The sequence below is a fragment of the Carcharodon carcharias genome, chromosome 10 (assembly GCF_017639515.1).
Source record: "Carcharodon carcharias isolate sCarCar2 chromosome 10, sCarCar2.pri, whole genome shotgun sequence".
In the NCBI taxonomy this organism is placed as follows: domain Eukaryota; kingdom Metazoa; phylum Chordata; class Chondrichthyes; order Lamniformes; family Lamnidae; genus Carcharodon; species Carcharodon carcharias.
In genome coordinates this window covers 32,274,442-32,291,871 of record NC_054476.1, presented here as the reverse complement: position 1 = coordinate 32,291,871, position 17,430 = coordinate 32,274,442, and the positions used below count along the sequence as shown (strand labels likewise).

The window sequence follows — 17,430 nt, the reverse complement described above, 5'->3', positions numbered from 1 at the left end:
CTAGTATTCCAGGGTAATGCTCTGGGGAACTGGTTTCGAATCCCACCATGGTCGATGGTGGAATTTGAATGCAATAAAAATCTGGAATTAAGAAGTCCAATGATGACCATGAAACCATTGTCGATTGTTGTAAAAACCTATCTGATTTACTAATGCCCTTGAGGGAAGGAAATCTACTGCCCTTACCTGGTCTGGTCTACATGTGGTTAACTCTTAAATGCAATCTGAAATTGCCTAGCAAGCTTCTCAGTTCTTACAAACTGCTACGAAGTTTCGAAAAAGAAATGAAACCTGATGGATGCAGCCCTGTTGATCCTGCATCCTTACCAACATCTAGGGGCTCATGCCAAAATTGGGAGAGCTGTCTTGGACTTGTCCTGGGAGTCCTCAGCATCGATTCCGGACTCCATGAAGTCTCATGGCATCTGGCCAAACATGGGCAAGGAAACCTCCTGCTGATTACCACCTGCCGCCCTCCCTCGGTGGTCCTCAACATGGAAGGTGGCAAGGGCACAGAAGGTACTCTGTGCGGGCAACTTCAATATCCATCACCAATAGTGGCTCAGTAGACCACTACCGGCCAAGTTCTATAGGACATAGCTGCTAGACTGGGTCTGTGGAAGGTACTGAGGGAACCAACAAGAGGAAAAACATACTTGACCTCATCCTCACCTGCCTGTCACAGATGCATCTGTCCATGACAGTATCAGTAGGAATGACCATTGAAAGTCATTGTGGAGACGAAGTCCTGCTTTCACATTGAGGATACCCTCCATTGTGCTGTGTGGCAATACCACCGTGCTAAATGGGATAGTTTTCAAAAAGATCTAGCAACTCAAGACTGGGTATCCATGAGGCGCTGTGGGCCATCAGCAGCAGTGAATTGTACTCGAGCACAATCTGTAACCTCATGGCCCAGCACATTCCACTCTACCATTACCATCAAGCTGGGGGATCAACACAGGTTCAATGAAGATTGCAGAAGGACATGCTAGGAGCAGCACCAGGCATTCCTAAAAACGAGGTGTCAACCTGGTGAAGCTATAGCATAGGACTACCTGCATGCCAAAAAGCATAACCAGCAAGTGATAGGCAGAGCTAAGCAACCCCACAATCAACAGACCAGATCTAAGGTCTGCAGTCCTGCCACATCCAGTTGTGAATGGTGGTGGTTGATTAAACAACTCATTGGAGGAGGAGGCTCCACATATTTCTCCATCCTCAATGATGGGGGAGACCAGCACATCAGTGCAAAAGATAAGGCTGAAGCAATTGCTATAATATTCAGTCAGAATTGCCAAGTGGATGATTCATCTCGGCCTCCTCCGGAGCACCCAGCATCACAAATGCCAGTCTTCAGCCAATTTGATTCACTCTATGTGATACCAAGAAACAGCTGAAGGTACTGGATACTGCAAAGGCCCTGACAACATTCCAGCAATAGTACTGAAGATTTGTGCTCCAGAACTTGCTGTAACCCTAGCCAAGCTATTCCAGTACAGCTACAACACTTGCATCTACCCGGCTATGTGGAAATTGCCCAGGTATGTCCTGTACACAAAAAGCAGGACAAGTCCAACCCAGCCAATTACTGCCCCATCAGTCTACTGATCATCGGTAAAGTAATGGAAGGGGTCATCAACAGTGCTATCAAGCAGCACTTGCTTAATAATAACCTGCCCGTTGACACCCAGTTTGGGTTCCGCCAGGGCCACTGATCTCCTGACCTCAATATAGCCTTGGTTCAAACATGGACAAAAGAGCTGAACTCCAGAAGTGAGGTGAAAGTTAGTGCCCTTGACATCAAGGCTGCATTTGACCAAGCGTGGCATCAAGAACCCCCAGCAAAACTAGAGTCAATGGGTATCGGGGGAAAACTCTCCGCTGGTTGGAGTCATACCTAGCACAAAGGAAGATGGTTGTGGTTGTTGGAAATCAGTCATCTCAGCTCCAGGACAACACTGCAGGTGTTCCTTGGCCCAACCATCTTCAGCTGCTTCATCAATGACCTTCCTTCCATCATAAGGTCAGAAGTGGGGATGTTCACTAATGATTGCACAATATTCAGCACCATTCATGATACCTCAGATATTGAAGCAGTCCATATCCAAATGCAGCAAGACCTGGACGATATCCAGGCTTGGGCTGACAAGTGGCAAGTAACATTCGTGCCACATAAGTGCCAGGCAGTGATCATCTACAACAAGAGAGAATCTAGCCATTGCCCCTCGACATTCAATGGCATTACCATCACTGAATCCCCCACTATCAATATCCTGGGGTTACCATTGACCAGAAACGGAACTGGACTAGCCATATAAATACTGTGCCTACAAGAGCAGGTCAGATTCTAGAAATCCTGTGGCGAGTTACTCAACTTCTGACCCACCCCAAAGCAAGTCAGGAGTGTGATGGGATACTCCCCACTTGCCTGGATGAGTGCAACTCCCACACTCAAGAAGCTTGCCACCATCCAGGTCAAAGCAGCCCACTTAATCAGCACCCTATCCACAAACATTCACTCCCTACACCACCGATGCCCAGTAGCAGCACACTATACTATCTACAAGATGCACTGCAGGAATTCACCAAGGGTCCTTAGACAGCACCTTCCAAGCCCACGACCACTACTATCTAGAAGAACAAAGGCAGCAAATACATGGGAACACCACCACCTGGACTGTCCCCTCCAAGTCACTTACCATCCTGACTCAGAATAATATCACCATTCCTTTACTGTTGCTGGGTCAAAATCCTGGAATTCCCTTCTTAACAGCACTGTGGGTGTACCTACACTATATGGACTGCAGCAGTTCAAAAAGTTTGCTCACCACCACCTTCTCAAGGGCAACTAGAGATGGGCAATAAATGCTGGCCCAGCCAGCGCAGCCCTCATCCCATGACTGAATAAGAAAAAGTAATTAGGAAAGCAAATAGAATGTTATTGTTTATTGCAAGGGGAATTGAATACAAAAATAGGGAGGTCATGCCTCAGTTGTACAGAGCACTGGTGTGACCACATCTGGAGTATTGTGTACAGTATTGGTCTCCTTATTTAAGGAAAGATGTAAATGCATTAGAAGCAGTTCAGAGAAGGTTTCCTGGACTAATGCCAGGAATGGCAGTTTGTCTTTTGAGGAAAGGTTGGACAGGTTAAGCTCGTATCCACTGGAGTTTTGAAGAGTAAGAGACGACTTGATTGAAACCTTTAAGATCCTGAGGGGTCTTGACAGAGTGGATGTGGAGAGGATGTTTTCTCTTGTGGGAGTATCTAGAACGCAGGGTCACTGTTTCAAAATAAGATGTTGCCCACTTAGGACAGAGATGAGGAGAATTTTTTTCCCTCAGATGGTCATGAGTCTTTGGAACTCTCTGTAGAAGCAGAGTCTTTGAATATTTTTAAGGCAGAGCTAGATAGATTCTTGATTAACAAGGTGGTGAAAGGTTATTAGAGATAGGCAGGAATGTGGAGAGGAGGTCACAATCAGATCAGCCATGATCTTATTGAATGGTGGAGCAGGCTTGACGGACCAAGTGGCCTACTCCTGCTCCTAATTCACATGTTCATATATATATATGTACTACATGTGATACTGCGTTTCATATCCTAACCACTCTCTGGGTAAAGAAGTTTCTCCTGAATTCCTATTGGATTTATTAGTGACTATTTTATATTTATAGTTCCTGGTTCTGGACTTGTCAATAAATGGAAATATCTTGTCTTGGTCTACTTTGCCGTATCAAATCCTGTCTGAACATACTATCCACGTAGCTCTCAGCCTCGCAGATGCGCCACAGTGACTCCAGTCGTTGCTCGAGCTCTGAAACCTGGAGCTCAAGTTTCTGCTGCTGGCAGCACCTGCAGGAGATGTGGTCACCTAGGACACCAGTAGTGTCCACAACTTCCCACATATTACAGGACACGCATTCTACATGACCAGCTGCCCAGCCATGTCTTAACTTTATGGTTTACGTTAACTTTAATGTACTTTGGTTTATTTATATTACTTTATTTTACTGACCCTAACTTAAATTTACTCCCCTAATCCTAGTGTTTCTTACTTAAACCCAAGTAGCTGCTTCTTTAAAGATGATACGCTTTTCCAATTTTCAGCTATTTAACAGCAGTTTCTCACAAACCAATGAGCTTACAGTTTTTCTGTGATGTCACTCTGTTTTATTTTCTTCAAACCCACCGTTCTAGATCTGAAGCTGAAGCAGCTGTCTCTTGTGCATTCTCCAACCAGGTTTGTACTCTGCCTATCTCTGGGTAATGTAGGCCCCGAGCCCTACTCTCTCTTTATATCCACACTGTCTCCTGTGCGTTCTCCAATCAGGTTTGTTCTCTGCCTCTCAACCAAACCAACCATTCAGCATAATCAGTCTGTGCTGGTGTCTATGTTTCACACCAGCCTCCTCCATTCTGTCTGCCTCATCTTAGCCTTTCAGCATATCTTTGTGTTCCCTCTTGTGTTATGTACTCATTTAGCTTCCTTTCAAAAGGGTCAAAGCTATTAGCTTCGACCACTGTGTTAGCGAGTTCCAAATTCTGAACACTCGCAAAGTGGAAAAAATTCTCCTTATTCCCCTACTAGGTTTATTAGTAATTATCTTGCATTTATTGCCTTTAATTTTGGATTCTCACACAAGTGGAATCTTTCTCAACACAAAAACAGAATTACCTGGAAAAACTCAGCAGGTCTGGCAGCATCGGCGGAGAAGAAAAGAGTTGACATTTTGAGTCCTCACAACCCTTCAACAGAACTCTTTCTCCCTGTCCTACCCATTCATAACTTAAAGACCTCAATCAGGTCACCTCTAAAGAAATAATTCCCAACCTGTTCAATCTTTCCCAATAATTAAAATCTCTCAGTTCTGGTATTATCCTTGTTAATCTTCTTTGCACTTTCCCATGTGCCTGTATGTCCTTTTTATAGTATGGAGAGTGGAACTATGCACAGTACTCTTAAAAGCAGCCTGTCTGGAGCCCCATACACTTTAAAGATAACTTCACTGCTTTTCAATTCTGTACCCCTAGCATTCCATCACCTGTGGCAACGTTCTGAGTAACCCAAATTTGCATTTCAGTCTATTTAGCTCTAGGGAAATGGGGCAGTTAATCCCCTTATTCACAAAAGAAAAGCAGAGGTTGTAAAAAGAAAGACTTGCATTTATAAGCACATTTCACATCCTCAGGATGCCCAAAGCTCTCTACAGATGATTATGTGCTTTTTGAAGTGTTGTCACTGTTGTAGTAGAAATGCAGCAGCTAACTTGCACACAGAAAGCTCCTATAAGCAGAATGATAATGGTCTGGTAATTTATTTTAGTGATGTTAATTGAGGAATATATATCAACCAAGACACTGGGGTAACTCCCATGCTCTGCTTTGAAATAGTGTCATGAGAGCTTTTACATCCACCTGAGAGGGAAGATGGTTTAACGTCTCATCCGAACGATGGCACCTCCAGCACTTCCTCAGTACTGCACTGAGTGTCAGCCTCGAATTTTGCGAATAAATCTCTGGAGTGGGACATAAACCCATAACCTTCTGAATGGGGAAAAAATGGAGCTGGGCTGGATAGACAGGAACCAAAGGTTGGTGGGAAAAACTGTAGCTGAACAATGGGCTACCTTCAAAGAAAAGGGTCGGGCACAATCAAGATATGTTCCCTCAAAAGGGAAAAGTAGGGCAAACAAATCCAGAGCTCCCTGGATGAAAAAAGAGATAGAAATTAAGATAAAGAAGAAAAAGTCTGCTTATGACAGGTGTCAGGTAGAAAATACAACTGAGACCAAGCGGAATAGAGAAGGTTCGGAGGGGAAATGAAAACGCAAATAAGAGAAGCAAAGAGGGATTATGAGAAAAGACTGGCAGCCAACATAAAGGGGAATCCCAAAGTCTTCTATCGGCACATGAATAGTAACAGGGTGGTAAAAGGATGAGTAGGGCCAATTAAGGACCAAAAAGGGGATTTACACATGAAGGCAAAGGGCATGGCTAAGGTATTAAATGAATACTTTGCCAAGGAAGCTGATGCTACCAAGGTCACAGTGACAGAGGAGGAAACTCTGTCATGAGAAGGGTTCAAAATTGGCAAGGAGGAAGTGTTGGATAAACTGTCGGTACTTAAGGCTGACAAGGCACCGGAATTGGATGAGATGCATCCAAGGATATTGAAGGAAGTAAGAGTGGAAATGGCTATGATGTTTCTCCAGAGAACTAGAGAACTGGAAATATTACGCCCTTGGACAAAAATGATTATAACGATAAGCCCAGCAAGTATATACCAGTCAGTTTAACTTCAGTGGTGGGGAAGCTTCTAAGGACAATTATTCAGGATAGAATTAGTAGTCACATGGAAAACTGTGGGTCGATTAGGAAGAGCCAGGGTTTTTTTTGAAGCGATAACAGAGAGGATTGATGAGGGTAATGCTGTCGACGTGGTGTACATGGACTTTCAAAAGGCATTTGATATAGTGCCACACAACAGACTTGTGATAAAAGTTATAGCTCATGTAATAAAAGAACAGTAGCAACCTGGATACAAAATTGGCTCAGTAATAGGAAACAGAGGGTAATGGGGTAATGGTCAATGGATATTTTCTGGGCTGGAGGAAGGTTTGTAGTGAAGTTTTCCAAGGGTCAGTATTGGGACCCTTGCTTTTCCTGATATATATTAATGATCTAGATTTTGGGTTGCAGGGGACAATTTCAAAGTTTGCGGATGATACAAAACTTGGATGAATTGTGAACTGTGAGGAGGACAGTATTGGAACTTCAAAAGGACATATATAAGTTGGTGGGATGGGCAGATGGGTGGTAGATGAAATTCAATGCAGAGAAGTGTGAGGTGATTTATTTTGGTAGGAAGAACATGGTGAGGCAATATAAAATAAAGGGTACAATTCTTAAGGGTGTGCAGGAGCAGAGGGACCTGGGTGTATTTGTGCATACGTCATTGAAGGTGGCAGGACAGATGGAAAGAGCAGTTAATAAGCATACAGTATCCCAGGCTTTATTAATAGGGGCATAGGACTACATGAGCAAAGACGTTATGCTGAGCTTATATAAGACATGAGTTAGACCTCAGCTGTGTACAGTTCTGGGCGCCACACTGTAAGAAGGATGTGGCTGCATTGGAGAGAGTGCAGAAGAGATTTAAAGAATGGTTCCAGGGATGAGAAACTTGAGTTATGAAAGTAGAGTGGAGAGGTTGGGACTGTTCTCCTTGGAGAGGAGAAGGCGAAGAGGAGACTTGATAGAGGAATTCAAAATCATGAGGGGGCCAGATAGAGTTGATAGGGAGAAACTGTTCCCACTCATGAAAGGATTGAGAATGAGAGGGCACATGACCAAAGTGATTTGCAAAAGAAGCAAATGTGATGTAAGAAAAAACTTTTTCACACAAGGCGTGGTTTGGGTCTGAAATGCACTGCCTGGAAGTGTGAAGGAGACGGGTTCAATTGAGGCATCCAAGAGGGCATTAGATGATTATTTGAATAGAAACAGTGTGCAAAGGTATGGGTTAAAAGCAGGAGAATGGCACTAAGTCATGATGCTCATTTGGAGAGCCAGTTCAGACATGATGGGCCGAATGGCCTCCTCCTGTTAAAAGATAATTCCATATTAAAAGATAAAAATTTGTAGAATCTATGCAACATAAAAATACAGACAATTTATGGGAAGACAGCATCACTGAAAAGCCAGCATTTGTGCTCATTCATAATTGCCTTCGAGGTGATGGTGAGCCACTTTCTTAACTGCTACCGTCCATCTGGTGTCGGTACACCTATAGTGCTGTTAGGGAGTTCCAGGATTTTGACCCAATGACAGTAAAGAAACGGGATATAGTTCCAAGTCAGGATGATGTGTGGCTTGGAAGAAAACTTACAGCTGATGGTGTCCCCATATGTCTGCTGCCCTTGTCCTTCTAGGTGGTTGCGGGTTTGGAAGATGCTATTGAAGGAGCCTTGGCAAGTTACTGCAGTGCATCTTTTATATGGTGCACACTGCTGCCACTGTGCGTCGGTGGCAGAGGGAGTGAATGTTTAAGGTTGTGGATGTGTTGTCATCCAAACGGGCTGCTTTGTCCTAGATTGTGTCAAACTTCTTGAGTGCAAATGTTACTTGCCATTATCAGCCCAAGCCCGAATATTGTCCCTAAACCTCTGTGCTTTGCTATTCCCTTCTTTATTATGCTCCTTAAAACCTAGCTCTTAGACCGAACTTTTGGTCACCCCTCCTAATATCTCCATATGTGGTTGTGTCAAATTTTGTCTGGTAATACTCCAGTGAAGCACCTTGGGAATGGTTTGCTATGTTGAAGGTGCTATATAAATGCACGTTGTTGTCTAGAGATTCAGTGGGATAATCCATGGACACTACGCCTCCTGGGTTACTGACCTCAGTTATGCTGCTGTGTGGAGACCAAACAGTTTCCCCACATAGTGAAAGAGGAACAGCAAGGGTGGGGGGAGGAGATTAGTGGGGAGGGTAGAGCTTACTTTCAAAAAGGCCAAGCGGCAATCACTCTCATTAGCCACCACTGGCTGAAAGGAGGAAAGGGGGTCCTAGGCAATCCAAATCGGATGAAGATTTTCCCCCTCAAATATCAAGTTTATAAACATGTTCTGCCTATTCAACATCCACTACACCAATCGGCAATGTGTTTCTGAAGCTCACTACTCTCTGGGAAATGAAGAACTGCCCAACATCCAGTCTATTCCTATTTGCATGTAATGTTTCTCCTCATTTGAAAGCCTTGATTAATGCGGGGCCCACTGATTGGGAGACTCACCTGGTACTGTGTACAGATCATCTCAGCCTCAGGACATCACCACAGGTGCTTCTCAGGGTAGTGTCCCAACCATCTTCGACTGTTTCATCAATGACCTTCCCTCCATCAAAGGTCAGAAGTCAGGATGTTCGCTGATGATTGCACAATATTCAGTATTCATGACACCTCAGCAGGAACTAAACTTTGAATCAGTTCACTGTCTGGAATTTTTCAGCCCTAACAATGGCAAGCATCGCCATGGGCAGGACAGGAAAATTTGGAGGGCCGTTGACTTTCAACAGCTCTCTGAATTTTCCCGGCTTACCTGCGACGATACCCGCCAGTTTCGAGGCCGGGAAATCCCACGCACTGTCTATAAAGCAGAATATTCAGAGGAATTTGGGTCTTCTAGTACACAAATCACAGAAAGTTAACTTGGAATTACAGCATGCAATTTGAAATGTAAATTGTATGTAAGCCTTTATTACAAGGGTTTGGACTTGGTCTTGCTGCAATTATATTGGGCTTTAGTGAGACCACACCTGGAATGCTGTGTACCTAAGGAAGGATATATTTGCCATGGAGGGGGTGCAATGAAGGTTCACGAGTTTGATTCCTATGGTGAGAGGGCCCTCCTATGAGGAAAGATTGACTAGAATGGGCCCATATTCTCTGGAGTTTATTGAAATAGATAAAGTTCTTAGGAGGCTTTACAAGGTAGATGGTGAGACTGTTTCTCCTGGCTGGGGAATCTAGAACTAGTCTCAGGATAAAGGGTTAGTCATTTAGGACTGAGATAGGAGACATTTCTTCACTTAGAGGGTTGTAAATCTTTGGAATTCTCTATCCCAAAGGGCTGTGAATATCTAAGTCAATCAGTACATTCAAAACTGAGACTGACAAGATTTTTAGACATAATGGCAATCCAGGTGTGTGGGATAAATTAAAAAAGGAAAATCTGAAAATAAACAGCAGGTCAAGTCAACAATGTAAAGGGAAAAGGTTAGGACATATTGGGTGCACATCCTTCATCTGAAGTTAGTTACTTAATAATTAATTCCACTTTTTTTGCACAAAACAGACCTGCTTGTACTCTGTTATTTAACATGCTTATATAGTGAACGAGGTAGATAACTCAAATCTTTGGAGCAAAAAATTGGAAGACATTAACATTAGTCTGGATATAAATGCAATGCAACATGCATTTTTTAACAATGAATGCATTCCAAAGCAATCCATTGCATGGAAAATGCTTTGGGATGTCACAGGATGCGATAAAAGGTGCAGCATAAATGCAATATAAGTTTTGTTCTTTTATCCTCATAGGCAGGGGCAGAGCCACAATTACATACCTCAGTGCAGCAAATGAAAAACCTTGGACACATACAACACAGGGCAGCTTTGATCCATGGCACTAGAGCCTAAAAGAAAACTGAAACATAATAAACTGAGATGGCATCATGTAGAAAGTTAAGTGTCTTGATAAGACTTGGCTCATGTGATCTTCTAGACTTTCGATTACCCAGGGAGGTCAGAGAGGAATTTCCCACAGTACATTTTCCCTATGATTTTTCTGGGGCTTTCTGCCTCTCCTAGGAGATACATGGCTCTGGGGTGAGGGGGACGGTTATGGGGTACAAAGGAAATGTTTAGCCTGATGCATGCATATAATTATATATTTATGTATGCAGGTACATATGTTTTTATTTAAAATATCTACATACAGTTATATATCAAATCTTAAGGGGCTTTACAGGGTTGACACTGGGAGAATATGTCTTCTGGTTGGGGAATCTACATCACTGTCACAGTTTCAGAATAAGGGGCCAGTCATATAGGACTGAGATAAGTAGAAATTTCTTCAGTCTAAGGGCAGATTTTTACGGCCCCGTTTTGGTGGGGACGGGGCTGTAAAATGCGGCGAGACATTCTAAACCTCATTGGCTTCGGCGGGAATGTAAAATCCCGCTGCCGTAAAATTTCGCCCTAAGTGTCGTGAACCTTTGGAATTCTCTACCAGAGAGCTGTGGAGGCTCAATTGTTGAGCATAGTCAACACAGAGATCAACAGATTTTTGGATACAAAGGAAATAAATGGGATTTTGGGATAATACAGGAAGGCGCAGGTGAGGTAAAGATCAACCATCATCGTATTGAATGGCAGAGCAGGCTCAAGGGGCCAAATGATCTACTCCAGCTCCCATTTCTCATGTTCTTGTGATGCTACAGCCATCATAGTGTGGGGCTGGCTTGGTGGAACAGCTGGTCATTTCCTCCCGTCATTTTCGTATGTGTGTACAAAATACCCACCACACTCATTTGCTGCAGCAATATATATTTTAATTCAAAGTGAATCTCGACAATAATACACCATAAACTCTTATTTTGACACTCACCAAAATAGTCACCTGGAAAACCCGCTTTATGTGACAAGATACGAAGGCTTGGTCACATTTAAATCACTGAGAACTAGCGAGAAATACTATCGCAAACTGTAAGAGACATACATCCATAAAAATTTTTCCCAGTCCTCATATTGTAAATATTGCACAGTGCAATTGCTACATGGCAAACTAGTGTAGCATTAAAATCAAAAGCAAAAAGCCACGAAAAATTCTACAATTTTTTTAACAGTAACAGTTCCAACTTAATAATCAAGTCTACGTTGTTATGTAATTTAAACAACAGTTTTCTATAACTTGCAGTGTTGATTTAACTTTCACTGAACTACTGTCTACTTAAGGTTAAGGGGAAGTAGATATATAATGGAGAGGATGGGACTATGAAATGAAAAAGACTGATACCTCTCAATCACCCGTTCCCCCAAGTATCCATCTAATTCAGAGCCCCAACCTCCTCTAAAATTATTTGGTACAAAGTGATTAAAACCAAAATCTTTGAGACATTTTTATTTTTGAAATGACAATAGCACTTTCAATCGTACAAGGACCCTGAATTTGATTTGTAAGCATAGTGAAAACTGAATTAAAACCCTATATGCATGTAAAATAAAACGCCACATTTAAAATAAGGTGGATGTTACATTACTTCCTTCCCCTCCCTCACCCATTCCTGTATTTCACAGTGTCTTATTTAAGAATGACTTTAAGGCGTCAACCAGTGGATAGAACTCAAGAAAAAAACTGAATGCTACACTTTGTTGAAGTACTCAGCAGTCATGATTTTATCATTCCACAGTGCTACGGCCTATTCAGCTTGCACTAGCTGTTTCCCTTCAAGTTATCAGTCCCTGTATTTAGAGTCCTTTTGTTTTTTTTTACAAACATATGGTGTCTGTTGATAAAAATAGAACTATGCTAGAAAGCACCAAATTTCTCAAGAGGTACTATATACTTTATAAATTTGACTTAACTGTACAACTGTTGTGATTTAAAAGCCTCTTGCACTTAGGCACATTGTCCTCCTTGGCTATGACTAAAGGTTAATATTGAATAAAACACTGCTTCATTTATTACAAGGATGTGCCAGCCCCCCACCCCCCAAAACTGGTTATACCCAAAGTTAGCTTATTGAAGTCAAACTGGTGCTGTTTATTAGTGGTGTGTTAGGATTTTTAATGTTTTTTTAAATGCCAGAAAATGTAAATAAAGTATACAGAAGTTTGGTTCTGCACACTGGCTGCTGGTTCCAGTGAATAAGTAAAAGATTCTGTATTGCAGTGGCAAACTGCGTTAGCAAAAAAAAAATTAAAACCAAGTTAAGTCAATCCTGCAAGCTACAGCAATTCAGATTCTCTAACACAATGCCAATAAGAAAACATAAAAATTAAGTTACATCAATACATCCATTTATATGCAGTGATGAGCTCGAAGTTACTTAAGGTAAAATACTGATGCAAAAACACACACCCAAAATAAAAACAAAAGCAATTAAAAGTTTCATCATTTACAATACAGTAGTTACAAAGACACTCCAAACAGTAACGCCAAAATTAATCAAAACCCACTTCTAGTTAATGTAATCAGACTTACAGAAATGAGAAGGCTAAGTAAGAACAGTTAATAATCACCTATTTCACAGCTAATTGAAGTGGCAATCATTATATAGCAGCTTATCTATGATACATTCAAGATAAATGTTACAATTTATTACTTGCCCGAAGAACTAAAACATAGCCTCAACCTTTTTTATTGAAATTGTGAAAAAAGTTTTTTTTTAAATTCACCTTTCCTTGCTACTCCGTTTTTTTGTGTATTTTTTTGAGGTCTATGCAAAGTTGCTAACCTTGCTTAGGAAATGGGATGACAGGAAAAGTCTTTGGTGCTGCGAAAAGCAACTTCATTTTCAAAAAAAAAGTTTTGTTTTTTTCTTTTGACGCACATTTCAGAAAAATGTACAGAGCGTGTAATTCATTTTATCTCCCTGACGGAATGTATAAAATAAGCGAGTAGACACTGAACAAGCTAAAGATAAAACAGAAAAAAAACAAAATGATAAAGAGGGTAAAATTTGTCACATGCATAAATGATAAAATTGCACACAAAAACTTGCACCTCGTCAAGCCTCAGGACTAAATATTATATTACTACGTATATCAAATACTGCATGGTCTGCTCAAGCTAAGGTGAAACCATATCATGAGTCATTGAGTATTATGAATTGCAATTTTTTTCAATTTTCTAAACAAAGCCATGCCACCACATATCTAATCATTTCACTAAATTCCATAAACAGCAAACTTCTTTTTAAAAAGAAACACACACACGCGCACACTTCTATTTCGATTGTATTGCAGATTATTATTATTTTTGACAGTATAAACACTGCTCATTATAGACGAGTTTAAAGTAGAAACCAGTGATCAAATTATCTCAGTCAATTCCTTAACACTTGCTCTACACCTATGGTATTTCTAGATCATTTTGAGAGGAAAGCAGACTCGGCCCACAACCTGCAAAGTACAAAAAAAAACAGCTTCTATTCCTTGAAGGATAGTTTAAGCATACCACACGCCAAACCCGAAAAACTAAAGCGCTATTATTCCCCACCCCCCCACTCTTTCCCCATTCATTTACTTTTTTCAATCACTGGATTACATAAGAATTCAAGTGCTACAGTCCATAACATAGTAGTAACATTAACAACCTCAAAATATTTAAGGCACTATGTGTGTGAAAACCATTGTTACTGATGACACTGAAGAGTAAAAAACCTAAGTTTAGGCAATTCTCGCCCATGCAAAACACATGCAGGTGTGGAGAGCAACGGCTCCCAACCCCTTTAGGTTAATGACTCAACACTGAAAAAACACCAAAGACACAGGGGAAACCACAAGTATATTTGCTTGTACACCATACGGCAGACATAATATGCACCTGTCGCCCTCACAGGGTTAATAGCATGGCTTCACAAGTGTGTGTGTTACATGTGTCTTGCAGTGGATACAACAAGGCAATACAAAAAGTGGAGAGAGCTTTCTCTCTCTCTCTCTTGCCCCGTGCTCCTTGCGGCTTCAAATCGCCGCACAGATCCTTGGACCTAATGCAACGGTTGTAAAAGCTGTATCGTCGAATGTGCAAAGACACATTAAAACTGGGTTTGATTTAAAGCTCAGCTTTTTTTGTTTATGCACCTTTTATGTACCATGATTAACAAAAATGCAATGAAGAAATGGATTTCTTGTGCCACGGCTTGGAATTATTCTTTAATCGGTAACGTGTTCCTTCAATTCCAGATGCTTTACACATGACTGAGCCTTAGGCCAGTTTTTTTTTGTTTTCTTCTGTAATCTTCAAATATAAGGATACTGGCTGAGCTTTGTTGGACTTAATGGGAATCCAGTGTAGACGGGAGATGCTGCAATGTAGGAGTGAGGATGAAATATTGGCTTGTACTGGTTCTGATGAATGGTCGGAGAAGGCAGCAGGCGGGGATTGAGGCCAATGGGGATTTGGTGAAGCAGGCCATTGTGGTGAGAAATGCTATAGGCTGCGGGTTGCATGACAGGCCTTGAAGTGCATGGGGAGGCCAACAGATGGGCCATGGGGGCTGTGTTGCCCAGGGGTCCTGATGGGGGGTAGGATAAGATGGCGGGCTGGCCCCCGAGATGTGTGTTTCCAGTCAGGTGTCCATGGGCTGTAGTGTGGTTGGGACTCCCGTGGGCAAGAGAGAAAGGGTGGCTGGCGATTGTGGGCGTGATGAAGGCCTGCTTTCTCCAGTGTCCATAATTGCCGTTCCATTCCTGAGGCATCGATCCGTAGTGCTGAACCTGCAGAAACATATATCATCGTAATCAGTAGTTGTCCAAATGACTCAATATAAGACACCGAGAATAAATCACGAGTCTACAGGAAATTTGTAGGCCACACGAGCAATTGATCAGTTTATTTCATGACAGGTGTAATCTGTATAAGCAAAGGGATCAATTAACCATGGTAGAGTGGATGTTTAGATAAATAAGCTCTCAATAAAAATGTTCTTGAAAGGACCCGAGCACAAATAAATCATGAGGACTTACCTATGAAATGTTCCTTTGAAGAATGTGAAAGGGATATGTAAAGGGGATGACTTCCCAGAGCTCGGGCAGACAGGGCATTGGTAAGGCCACACCTAGAGTACAATGTGCAGTTTTGGTCTCCTTTCCTGATGAAGGACATACTTGTCCTATAGGGAATGCAACGAAGGCTCACTGGACTGGTTCAATGGATGGAGAGATTGTCTTATGAGGAACGATTTAGTTAACTAGGCCTATACCCTGGAGTTTACAGGGATGAGAGGTAATCTAATTTAAACATATAAAATTTTTAAGGAGCCTGACAGGATAGACGCTGAGAAAATGTTTCTCCTGGATGGAGAAGCTATAACATGGGGTCACAGTCTCAGAATAAGGGGTGGGTCATTTAGGACTGAGGTGAGAAATTTTTTCACTCAAAGGGTTATGAATATTTTAAATTATCTACCGCCAAGAGCTGTGGATTCTCAGTCATTGAGTATATTCAAGACAGGGATTGTTAAATTTTTGGATCCTAGGGGAATTAAGGGATATGGGGATAGTGTGGGAAAGTGGCGTTGAAGTAGAAGGTCAGTCATGATCTTGTTGAATCAGACTCAAAGGGCCAAATGGCCTACACCTGCTCCTATTTCTTGTGTTCTTATGAAAGAGAGGGCAACACAGCTACATCGTTGTACAGAGTGATCGCCTATGTTGTATGTGAATGAAGTTTGTTTCATAAACTCCAACATCAGTTGTTCTGTGCTTACTTGAAGCAAGCTGTTCTGAACCAGAGAAGGAGATCTGAAGAAGCTGAATTGACACATACCTGACCAAAATTCATGTGTTGCTGTTGGAATGCTGATACAGACTTCTGCTGGCGAATACCTACAGCTGAAGGCTGGCTTATTCTTCCGGGAGCAGATCGGCCCTTCGTTAACGACTGACATGTCGAATCTGCAAGATGCAAATCAGGTCAACACTTGAAAAGGTGTAATCTCTGGATTGCGCTATCAGATTGTGTTTAGATATGGTGAGTTTCAAAATCTGCAACCTGTGTCAACAAGATGCTGTCCCCAAATGTATGAAATTTCCATAGAAAACAACCACTGCTTCCCGCTATCTCACTTTTCCCTTCCATTAAGGAAGAGACATTTATACAGTCCCTTATAACATCTCTAAGGAATGTCATTAAGTGGACTGCACACGTCATTTAGGCAAACCCAACTGCCAATTTGTACACAGCAAGGTCCAAAAGACAATAATGAGATGAGTGGCCAATTAATCATTTTTTAATGTAGTGGTCAGAATTCTGAAGCGTTTTGATTGAATAAATAAAGAGAAAGTTTTCTCTGGAAGAAGAGTCGCTAACCAGAGGACATAGTTTTAGAATAATTGGCAAAAGAACCAGAGGGAGAAATGAGGAGACTTTTTTTTATACAACAATCTGGAATACACTGCCAGAAAGGGTGGTGGAAGCAAATTCAATAACATCCTTTCAAAAAGATTATTAGATAAATACTTAGAAACTTACAGCACAGAAGGAAGCCATTCAGCCCAATGTGCTTATGCCCACTCTCTGTAAGAGTTACCAATCAGTCACAATCTCCTGCTCTTTTCACATAGCCCTGTAAATTTTTCCTTTTTAAGTAGAGATCTAATTCCTTTCTGGAAGTTACTTTGAATCTGCTTCCACTATCCTTTCAGGTAGCACATTCCAGATCATAACAACTTGCCGAGTAAATAAATTACAACTCATAAAAAGGTAAAATTTGTAGGGCCATGGGGAAAAGAGGAGAGGGAGTTTGAGTGGGGTCAGTACTAGAACCTTTGTTTTTCTTGATACATATTAATGACCTAAATTTGGGTGTACAGGGACAATTTCAAAATTTGCAAATGACACAAAACTTGGAAGTGTTGTGACCTGTGAGGAGGATGGAGATTGGGTGGTTGGTGACAGTTGCTGAGAACAGAGTTGTCCCAGGTAAACTGGAATTAAAGATTGGCAAGCAAAATTGTAACAGAATAATTGGCTGTCTTTAAAGGGGAATTGGTTCAGATACAATCGAGGTACATTCCCACAAACAACCAAAGCCAGAGTTCCCTGGATAACAGAGAGATAGAAAATAACATGCAGTAGAAAAAGGGAACATATGACAGATGTCAGGTTGATAATACAAGTGAGCAGCAAGCTAAATAC

At 41.7% G+C, this 17,430-nt stretch overlaps 1 protein-coding gene across 4 annotated transcripts in view; it reads right to left on the bottom strand.

The window, feature by feature from the left end:
- Window positions 1-11,097: 11,097 nt before the first annotated feature.
- The window catches only part of hipk3a (homeodomain interacting protein kinase 3a), a 243,971-nt gene continuing 237,638 nt past the window's right edge, over window positions 11,098-17,430 (bottom strand). For all 4 annotated transcript variants that reach the window (XM_041197023.1, XM_041197026.1, XM_041197024.1 and 1 more), the window contains 2 exons: window positions 16,060-16,187; window positions 11,098-15,008 (listed from right to left, as the gene is read on the bottom strand). In XM_041197023.1, the coding sequence (XP_041052957.1) occupies window positions 14,532-15,008; window positions 16,060-16,187 (605 nt within the window). In that variant the 3' untranslated portion in view covers window positions 11,098-14,531. The remainder of the gene's footprint in view (window positions 15,009-16,059; window positions 16,188-17,430) is intronic.